We start from the raw sequence: 11,735 nt of genomic DNA, 5'->3' as shown, positions 1-11,735 counted from the left end.
CAAAAAATTTAAAGGAAGGCTGGTTTTAGGAATAAATTGTGTAAAAGTACTACTTGGTGAAATGTTGCCTAGGCAAGTAAACCTTAAATTTGTAGGTTCTCTTGTGTATTAAAATGAGAGGCAAAAGCGGAGAGTTGATTTGCCCAAGTGCTGCAGGGAGTCCACGAGTCTGCAGGTCTTAGGATAGTTGCCCTGTAGTTTATGTAGCAGTTGTTCAGGAAGGCACCTAGAATCAGGAACAAACTAAGAGCCTCGAGCTATTTCTTAAGTACCCTCGGCGATGTTGAACAATACTCGACCTTTGGCTTTGGTAGTTTCTGACAAGCTTCCCTACTGTCCTAGATTGTGACTAAGGCATTAATATTCCAGAATACTCCCTTTTGATCTTTTAGAATAGCCTGTATACATGTTCACATCATAGGATTAAGTAAGACAAGTTGTCTTAGAATTGAATTATTTTTCTTTGGACTATCACAGAATACGAGTGTATTCGAGGGAACGCGGCAGCCTGGCTCCATGACCGTATCTCGTTACATAGGTATGTATAACAATCAAGGCTCGCCCTTTCTTAAATCTATCCATAGCTTCAGGTACTACGATTCACAGGGTGCTTGTCAGACCTATGCTCGAGTCTTGCTAATGATTAGCAACCTAGGTAGGTACGGCGATCTGCCCCCACTACCGATATATACACTATATTTCGGTGAATACGAACTTAGGTACTTGTAGCAAGATGTGAGATAATAACGGTCCTTAATCACCTAGAAGTGGAGGGTTACAACGAGTCAAAAAGGAGTGGTAGATATAGCAACCGTTCAGTTGGTTGCACAGGGCCTGTTGATAGCCCTGACGGGCTATCCTTAAAACGAAGCTAGCTATGATAGATACCTACCTAGGTAACTACTACATATGTACACTCTTTACAAAAGTCCAAAGACTTAGAAGGCTGCTTCTAAGGCTGATAACTGGAAGCTTTGTGTGTTCCCTCCATAGCCACGACGTATTTCTTGTGTCGAGATTTCGAGAGGTGTCAGGATTCTAGATGAGACATCTAGAACAAAGAGCATGTTCAGTATATAGACGTAGAACCTTCTAGTTAGTTAGAGTTCCTTGCGGAACAACGAAGTTGTTTCCATGCTGTTTGGTTCCACCTCGTGACAAGAGGTCTAGGTAGATATGCACTTCTAGAACCCGGTCTTTGGCTTCGCTGCTATTGGCGTGGGTTATTCTTCAAGAGAAATCCGGTTTGATATTGTCGAATTATTTTCGGGGTACTTATGAAATGTAGTAGATTATTATATGTGTAGATGATGAGAAATCTAGCAAATATACAGACTTGTTAGTACTAGAGAATCCAAAAAGTGGGATGGGAAGAAAGTAAGCAACTATGGGATTACGAGCCGAGATATCAAGATGCAGGCAAATAGTGGAATAGGACAAGAAGCTTATCTGAGATCAGACACGGAAGTAAATGCACTATTTTGTCCTAGATGCCTTTGTGATATAGATGTTAACATGAGAAATAACATCATGAGAACAGGTGTGAGAAATCAAATATACAAATAAATTAGAGTGGATAATTGATTTATGACTAGGCAGCCACCAGGCAGACCCCTATAACTTTCAACGTTTATATTATATTATTCCTGTGTTAGGCAGTTCCATTGTTTCACTGCGTAGTAGTTCAATGTAGTTCGGATAGCTAAATTATATCAGTATATCAGTATATTGAATAACTCGATATCATGTTAAGCCGTTTAGTGTTATTGGAGGTCTAAATACAGCCGAGGCCTCGCCTTACCTGTATGGACGCTACCACACTAAATTTAGCGTAGTAATGACGGGAGGCCGGGTACTACGGCTACTCTACCCTTCAGCCCTACAATATACGACAAACGCGACGCGCTTAGAAGAAGTAAACTGTAACATTAAGTCTAAATTGTTAGTAAGCACGTATTTATTGACTCACTGTTTGTTATTTGCAACGCTATTGATTCTAGTTTCAATTTTACCTACGGTACCTAGATAATTTCAAAGTGCCACTATGTCATCCCCCCCCGACAAGAGTCATGACCCCGACAATGCGGTGTCTACTATTAACCCGAACCCGTCGTTGTAGTCTTACTATTACTCATTCGAGTCGAGGCTAGGGTATAGATTACTTTTAGGTGGTATGCGACACTTTGAGTATTGGGAGCACGACACCTATCCTTATCCAAGGATCTACGCAATATGGAAGACTGAAAAATGGCTGAAATGATTGCACTGCCCCTTGGCTTTCAGGTGCTCGATGCCGGCTGTGGTGTCGGCCACGTAGCGTTGCGCATGGCGAGGACCCATGGACTACGCGTCAATGCCAGATGTCGTGGACCATCACGTTGCCAAAGCCTAACGAAATGTCGAGCGCTCGGGCTTACCAAAAAGCACAGTTAGAGTGCGCAAGATGGATTATTACAATTTGGATACATTTGCCGCGGATTCCTTTGACGATGTTTACACTATGGAAACTTTTGTACATGCTACTAACCCTAAGGCTGTCTTAGTCGGCTTTTACCGCATTCTGCGCCCCGGTGGTCGTCTTGTACGATTCGAATACAACTACAACTCACTCAATAATGCACCCCGTGATATTACCGATTCAATGGTGAAAGTACAAGTATGCTGCTAGGCCCCCCAACACTATATCACACACTGGGGTATCCAACCAGATGTTAAACGATGCAGGCTTTGACAATATTGTCGTCTGTGATTTTTCTGATAATATTTGCCTCGACACGGGTGTTTTTCCTTCTTGCTATCATTTCATATTTCTTTATTCTCATCTTAAAGCTCGAACGTTATGTTATCAATACAGTTGCAGGGTTTCAGCCTCACAAAGGTCTCACAAAGGTCTCAATCACTAGCATTGTGTAGCTATTTCAGCCACAAAACCTGGCGATCTAATCAATAGGTTAAAGCCCAAATGATATGCTCTGTCTGACTACTTCTGGAACACATTGAAATATGATCTTACTTAAAGTACGTCTTTCAAGTAGAATAGCTTATATAACCTATAACTTGGTAAGTTTTGCCGCGGCCTTCATTATCTGTTGAAAGATGGTTCCCCTGAAAATAGTATGTCTACCTAATCAATCAACGATAAGATTCGTTTTCACTAACAATGAATATTTGGTCTTAAAGGTATTATAATGGTTAATAATAGACATACAATTGATAAAGATTATGCATAGATGGAATAATGGTCTATTGTCTTTAGTTAAACAATGCATACTTACGTTATATCAAGCTTAAGACCTTTTAATACAGATAGATCTCAAAATATCATTTAACATATCAAATTCCGATAGGTACCTAACCTACCCTACATAAGCCACATACGAACATCCCAGAACAGACATCATCATTACCTATCACTATGATAGACTTCTCACCTATCTCGCAATTCCTCGTTGGGTGGACTCTTGCTCTCCTAGCCTTCGCATTCAGTATGCTTTGGTATGATGCACTTTGTATATTCGTAGGGCTGGTATACTTCTACCTCTCTGTAGCCGGCGCATGCCTCCTTATCACCATACACCCCGCACTATTCATATGCGTCTTCTTGTGCATCTGTTGCATGCGCTACTGCGATATTACACCTTCAGCGTTTTCTACGCTACTAGTTTCAACCTATTCCCACAGCTTCCATATAGAATAACTAGCGAGTTGCTTAGATTTTTACAATATCGTTATCTTAGTAAGTAGAGGCTAATGTTTAGTTGCTGGTGTTTGGCCTGGGTTGTTTATTAGTAGTAAGGTATGAGTGTTGTCTAGAAGAAAAGGAAGTCAAAATAGTTAATGATAGTTAATGTAAAGCAACCTTGGAAACTATTGGCCTTTTCCTCCGTTTAGGGTTAAATCTAAAAGAGAGGTATCTTTGGTGTCGTAAGCTGAAGTACCGTTGCCCCTATGCTTGCATATTAGCACCACTTATCGAAGTACAAACAATGCACTGGCAGCATGGCGTCAAAAAATCTATCCCATACTGTACTGGCCACCTCGGTAGTGGGCATATTTTTTACGGCATTCTGCCTGGCTGCATGTAGTGATATTAGGTATGATAGATCGGGCACCTTCAATTGGATAGGTGCGAATAATAAACGGAACACTGGGTGGGTTGTGAAACATGTGCTTTTTATAGGTACGATATCACATTACAATGTATATTTTCTAGAAAAACTTGTCCAGGCAACAGTAGGCTCTTCTCTTTTATCTCGATACAATACCACTCTTTCAAACTTGACTTTTACGGTTCTTTGTTTGAAGTCAAAAAGTTTTATCACCAATCAATATGGGTCAATACTGGAAGCTTATTAACTTTGATAAATCGTTGATGGTATATTCGGGAGGCGTCAAAACAGGTCAGTTTATAGACGGTGTAGACGGACCCCCAGTATTAGATGTCCTGATGGTGCCCGGACATAGAAGGCTTTGAGCTAACTAGCAGTCAAGTTGAGAATGCACGGGCGTGTATTGAATAACTGGTGCGAAGATTCTGTCCTGGGGAAAGTTTGAACGAGTCAGCCCCAAGCACACGTAGTGGTACTACATGGGACCGTTAGAGTAGACGCGCAAATTGCAAAGAATAGCTATAATGTATTTGAATGGTGATCTGAGACTATATTAGACTATGTCCAACTCAACAATATATTATCATATTCCTGACTGTTATATGCCAGTTGTAAGGCTCGATAATTTAAATTATGTTCTCTCTACTATCCATACATAAGTAGAAATGATTATTTCTATTTTTCAAACGAGATCAAATATCTACATCCTTAGAAAGACCTGGGAAATAGGTAAAGCTAAACAGCATAGGTGGATGAGATTGGTAAAGGGGGGCGAGGGAAACTGCTGGCAGCACAATATAAAGGTTGGAAAAGAAATTGTATTATCTTAACTAGAACTTAACGATATAAAAGGAAGTTATAGTACCTAAAATAATTAACTATTAAGACTCCAAGAGGTTTATTAGAATAAGCTACGCAACTATTAACTATAGAGTTATGACTACCTATTATTTTCTCCCCCTTCGTCCTAGTCGGGATCCTCTATCCATGATTAGGTTCTTTCATACTTGATATTAATTTATTCCGCTTCTACCTAAAACAGTTTAGAGACTATTTATACTTTATTCGGCGGCGGATAGGGGGGTGGACCATGGCAGGTAAAGGTAATATCCTGTATTGATCGAAAGATACGTACTTTGTATCGCGGTGAAGAGTTGCAACAACAGGTCGTCTTATAGGTACTTGAAACTCATTTCAACGTATTATCAATTCTTTTTAAACATGCCAGAGCGCCATTAATCGCACACTAGTCAGCTATCCAGGCATGGCACCCTATACTCGTCCCCAATACGTTTGGCGGTATCGTTGAACATCAACCTGAGCCAGAGGGAAAATGTATTGATAATGCTCCAAACCAGTGGTTATTCGATCTATGCTCAAACCCTGATTTCCGGAGTACCTTTTGGCTTGCGACATTCATCTTTTCCGCCTTACCAAGCACTCGCTCTTTGACTTTGGGCGGAGAATCAGTAGACAATTCTTCTTGACCTCCAGGTCCGTGTATAGTGTCAGGGTGTACTTCGAAGGTTGCAGTACTACGAGGAAGATTCCAATAAAATTGCAAAAGGGCTTGGACAGCCTCAGTCGCGCACCCTTGGCCCCAATACTCTTTTCTGATCATGTAAGCGAGGTTAGGCCAACCTCTACCAAACTGCAAAAATAGTTCCCCAACGAAGTCTCCTTCTTGGCCATCAGGAGATCGACAGAGAACTGAAAAATATAAGTTTGTATCGGACCAAGGTCTCATGCAGTCTACGAGTGCTCCAAAATTCAAGTTTAGGTCATATTGAGGATTAGATCCACCTACATAAGCTAAAGCTGTGACTTCTGGTTGACTGTGAAGGATATTATACCCCTCTATATCTTTTAAACGAAGCGGCCGAATAATAAGGCGATCGGTGACGATAGGGTTAGCCCACGTTTGTACCTCTAAGACGGGAAGGGTCGTCTCTATGGTGATATTAGGGTTTTCTGGTCCGCAGGAGCCACAGAAATAATCCGCCATAACGAAAAAAATAAAAAATAAATCAGGAATCCTAACTAACTGTAGCAAGGTCTGACTGTAGATCGAGCGAGTTAGAGGTATTTACAAATCAATGTTGTCTATGTGCTTCGAACACAGGTAATGGGCGAGATTAGATTCGTAGAGGAATAGGGCAATGGCTCCCTTTGTATTTGTTTTTTGTTCTGTTAATTAACACGATGGTTTGGGCAATTAACTAAACTAGAAAGCGCTAGTATATGTTCTTATAGTAAAGGAAAAAAAATATTATTTATTGTTTGGAGTGTTTTTAGGCACATTGGGGGTACGCTGGAATAGATTCATAGTTGTGTCTAAACAATGTTATTATATTACGCACCTGAGTATAACAATGGAATTTCTCGCTCTTTAATTCTATGGAACAATATCTTTGGGAATAGCTACGAGCTATGCTATCGATATTGAACAACATGACCCCCCTGGAACGAAGTCATTCGACCTGCATGTTCTTGATCTATAACATCTATTATGTGCCTACTCGATATCATTCGTTTAGGAACCGGACTGCTGTTCTTACACAACACCGGGAATTAGAAGCTATATATGATGGGACTTATGGCTTCATCTAGAAAATAACTTGACCAGATCATTCGACATCACCTTCGAGATCAAAGAAAAACATCCTGTTGAAAAGCAATTTCTACAGAACACCAGATCTTAACATTCCTACTCTCAATTTAAAACCAACACTACTTGAGTACTCAAACTAAGTGCACAATGACCGCTCTTCTAGGTCCAGTGACAGTTTTCCAAATAGGCAGTGTAGTCTTCAGTTTGACGCCTTGGTTGCTCATCTCAGCCGCAGATGTCATTATCCGCTTTGAAAGTAATGGGTTTCTTAACTCTACAATTCGCTGGGTCATGTTAATGGCGTGCCTCTGGACTATTCGTATGAGATTGTATCCTACAATACGTCGCCGTCGATACCGCAACTGGTTTAGAGACTTATGTACTCACATTATATTCGCTTCTTTTGATGCATTCGCACTCACGATGGCCGATTATCGGATCTTCACCAGCAACTGGTGGGAGGCAGTAAAGGCACTCGCGATCGCCTTTACGTACTTTAAAATATATCACGTTATCGGAAAAGGTCCTACTATCCCAGAGCCTTACGTATTACGGTCCAATGCTGATTCTGGTCGCACTCCGACCCCCATTCCCGCCCCTGTCCCTACCCCTGACAATGTGCCGGCTCCTGCACCAGCTCCAGCTCCAGCACCAGCTCCAGCTCCAGCTCCAGCACCAGCTCCAGCTCCAGCTCCAGCTCCAGCTCCAGCTCCAGCACCTGCACCTGTACCGGCCCCAGCACCGGCTCCAGCACCGGCTCCTGCCCGCCCCCACACTTCCTCCTCCCTCACTTGCTCCCTTCCCTGGTCCCTTACCTTCTCCGCTACCTCCCGTGGCGCCTGTTCCCGCTCCCGCTCCCGCTCCCGCTCCCGACGCCGAGTTCAATTTCAAGACATACCAAAAACCTCGGGTCCGGCTCAGGTACGATACCAGAGCCAGGAGAAAACCAAGTATCATCCTCAAGGCCAGCCCACAACCCAACACACGGCAAACCCCATTCAATGGACGACGGCCGGGCCGTCAACGAAGGCCCCGCCGGCGGCACAGCCTTACCCTGTGCAGCCGGAGATGAAGCGAGCGTGCAACGGATCGTTTCCGGCTAACGCGATACACACCCTAGCGTATCCGAAGAAGAAGTAGTCATCAGAGCTTAAGAGCTAGGGGGATATGTGAATCCTCTGATTTTTTTTTTTTTCCTGCGAGCAGGAGTTGTCTATTAAGTATGAAAAAAATTTGAAAAAAAAAAAAAAAAGAAGCCAAAGAAAAAAACAAAAAAAAATAGTATTAAGATAGACTAGCAATATGTTTAGATTTGTCTTAATAAAGAGTCCTTGTCGTATACGACCCTGCTTCACTTAAAATTGTATCTGAATCGTTAACCTGACTGATGCAAATGAGATTGTATCAACACATGAAACCTATAACCAGCTTATTACGCTTCTTAGTTAGTTTTTATAGTTCTAGTCTTCTTTATATCATGACTAACATATTAAAATGCCTGTTTTCGAGTTTTCCCTGGTCCCCTTTTTTCTAGCTTACTTCCCTTCCCCCCACACTACCACCTGATTGGCAAGCAATATAATGACTAATAGTCAATGACTCTAAAGTGGTTTGTTGGCTATTTATTGACTGTTAACTAATATCCTAGGTAATTGATAACCGGGAAGTTATCTTCTTATACCTTACGTTAGGTAATTTCCCATTTTTAATATGGCTTATTGCATAATATATATTCAATCCATAGTCTGTAGTGATACCTACTACATCTCTATCACCTTTAGCAAACAATATTTCATAAAACAAGATGACCTCTTAAAGATACCCTCTTTCTCACCTCAGTTAACCTATATTGCTATCTTAACAATCGTTCATGTGCCCTCTATCTCCATTATGTGATATAGTCTTACTAAATTTTATTTTACTCATTTGTAACTGCTTCACCTTGAGGTATGTGATGCTTATCCGAATACTGATAGCAGTTATCTCATATCTTGCCAAGTCGGAGCCGGCCTATGTTGCACCAACGCAACCATTTTCCCTTGGCTACCATCGTATAATTGGGGAAACATACTATAAATTGCTTTCGCCATAGTCGGGGTCCGGAGTGGGTTATCGCTCCTTACTGGGTTCTTATCTACGTATCCATAAACAGCGGCAAGGCCCGTTGGGTACCGGCAATGTTAAGGTTATATTGCGATGTCGTTATCGATGATCTTCTATCCGTCTGCAGTAACTGTATAGGTTCTATCTACAGTTACATGCGGTGCATAGTGTGACGATTAAAAGCTCCAATTGCCGTTGGAGTCACAGAGGGGTATAAATGCCTTGTTACAATGAGTACCGCTAGTCAATGTTTCTTTAATCCTAATATACTACTGTACGGTTCTTTAGCCATAGAGAGAATATGATGCTGCTACTCGTCTACACGGTACTATTTCCTTCTGCGTTTGGCAATGCTATTAGACCACCCCCGATAGGCTATCAGAGACAGATATTATTACCCAAATTTGCCCTGGACAATGATTCATCCAAGACGGCCCCGTGTTCAACATGTTCACTATATGAGCCAGCAGAAAAAGTGACTGCTCCAAAGGCCAATGCCTGGGCTCAAATAGGGCCGGAAGATAATCTGGCTGTCTGGAATCTTCTCCACGACCCTGCTTCCAAATTAAATCTAACAGATCCAGATACGGCAAAGGTGAACGACAATTATGTGTGGTATATAGATACCGTGCCCGTTAATAAATCCGATGTCCTTCCATACCTAGATGGATCCGGGCTAAAGCCCAGTTCGTGGGCTCGAGTCATCATATTCGAAGGCGGCAGACCTGAACCGGTGTCACAGGAGTACATGGTCGGTCCCTTGCCTGTGTCAAATGAGACCGTTATCCAGAAACTGGACTATCCGTTCAATGGCGGGACGGGAGGTGCCGTGCCTTTCAACGGGCGATTTTTCGAAAAAGCGAAGTGAGGCCGCAGAGCCCCTATTGGTTTCCGTGATGTCTAACCTCACTGATATCACGTCTGCACTCCTCGGTGGTGTTTTCTACGGCTATAATGATCCCAAGTCGACGCTGGTAGCGGCTCCTACCACTCCCACTTCATTTAATGGAAGCCAGGCGTTTCAGGTTATCATGTTTAGGCTTCCTGGGCCTGCTAGTTATCTGAGGCCACTAGATTTCTACGTTATGCTCGACACTACTGGCACAGATGCTTCGCTGTATAAACTCAAGGGGCTGGTGACGAACACGCGATTCTTTCGGACGGTCGCGGAGCTTCGCGCAGCATTCGAAGCAGATGAGCTAGTCGAGGAGTTTTACCAGCCATCCGACTACGACTGGGCGTTGGTTAAGTATAACGCTGCGATGGGGACCCGTGAACTAGAAGATAAGTTCGCGCCGCAGAATCTCGAAGTCGGTGGCAAGCGGTATAAGCTAGACCCGGAGCAGAAATACGTCGAGTACTTGGGATGGTCATTCTACGTCACCCACTCACAAACCCTCGGTATCATGCTTTATGATATTCGTTTCAAAGGCGATCGGGTGCTGTATGAGTTATCGATGCAAGAAGCCGCTGCGCAATATGGGGGTTTCCAGCCAAAGGCCGCTTCGACCCTGTATCACGATACATATTTCCAGTTAGGCGCCGATTTGTTCCCGATGGTTGAGGGGTTTGACTGTCCGTTCGGCTCTACATTCTGGAACGTGACTGTTCATAACGGAAATACATCTACTGTTAATCCGAATTCTATCTGTATTTTTGAGTCAGATGCGGGGTTTCCCCTATCTCGACACCGCGAAGGGGACGTGTCTAATAACTACGGCTTTTCCAACCTTGGTCGTAAAAGGATCGTTGTTGACACTACGATCCATCGCCACGGTAGGGAATTATGACTATCTATTCGATTATGGATTCCATATCGATGGCAGTTTGGAGATCACGGTTCGAGCATCGGGGTATCTGCAATCCTCATTTTTCTTCCGCGACCAGGGTGCGTGGGGTCCTCGCATCCAAGAGGCTACGCAAGGATCGCTACACGACCATGTGCTGACCTGGAAAGCCGACTTTGATATCCTCGGCACTGAGAATAACCTGCAAGTGACAGAGCTCAAGACGGTCAACACGACGCAGCCATGGTGGCCAGAGCTTGGCGAGTTCGAACAGATCGCACTGGAAACTTATAATGTCAAAAAAGAGCGAGAATTAAGCTGGGCAAATAATGGACAACTCATGTACGCAGTGAACCACGCCAGCGAGACGAACAAATGGGGTTCGCCGCGCGGATACCGCATCGTGCCAGGTAAATCGAATATCCGACTCAGCACGCTGAAGTCGCCATTCTCACGACACAACACCGCGCTGTCCAAGTCGCATCTAGTCGTAACGCGGCAGCATGATACGGAGCCATGGGGTAATAGTATCCAAAATCTCAACATGCCCTGGAAGCCACAGCAGGACTTCTCCAAGTTTTTAAACGATGAAAGCGTCGAGGGCACGGACCTCGTCATGTGGCTGAACCTGGGCATGCACCACTTTACGCGCAGTGAAGATATCCCTGTAACACTGTACTCCGAAGCCGTCAGCAGCATCATGTTCGCGCCGCAGAACTTCTTCGATCAATCTCAGGACGGCGACCTTAAGAATAGGAGGTGGTATACTGCACCGGAGACAACGGATAATAGCAATGCGACGGAGCTTGTTAGCGAAGCATACGGGATCAATTTGCCGCAATGCAATGTAGCGTTACAAGAGCCTACCGTCGCGCCTATTATACAGCTAGAATAAGTATTTCCTAGCTCTTTAGGAAGGGGTATCCTTAAGCCTTATGTAATTTTGCCGATTCGCGCTCAGAAGTACGAGATAGGATATACTTTAAAACGTATAGCTTCACATTAGCTAACATACTATTCTTTATAATAGTTAATGATCAAAATCTGTCACTTGTTATGCCTATGGCTTAACCCCTATCTTGCCCCACTATAATTCAACGTAGAGATGCGACCTATATAGCACCA

General features: G+C 43.3%; 1 protein-coding gene across 1 annotated transcript; it reads left to right on the top strand.

Annotated features, from left to right (window-relative positions):
• Positions 1-9,719: 9,719 nt before the first annotated feature.
• On the top strand, positions 9,720-11,505 carry GL218_09504 (Primary amine oxidase, lung isozyme; the record flags this gene model as incomplete). The annotated part of the gene is made up of 2 exons (XM_033586335.1): positions 9,720-10,398; positions 10,604-11,505. The coding sequence occupies 2 exons, from the start codon at positions 9,720-9,722 to the stop codon at positions 11,503-11,505; spliced, it is 1,581 nt and encodes a 526-aa protein (XP_033437645.1).
• Between the last annotated feature and the right edge of the window lie 230 nt (positions 11,506-11,735).

The sequence above is a fragment of the Daldinia childiae genome (genome assembly GCF_008694065.1).
Source record: "Daldinia childiae strain JS-1345 chromosome Unknown Scaffold28, whole genome shotgun sequence".
In the NCBI taxonomy this organism is placed as follows: domain Eukaryota; kingdom Fungi; phylum Ascomycota; class Sordariomycetes; order Xylariales; family Hypoxylaceae; genus Daldinia; species Daldinia childiae.
Note: the sequence above shows the minus strand (reverse complement) of the source record. Positions and strands in the feature narration are given on the sequence as shown.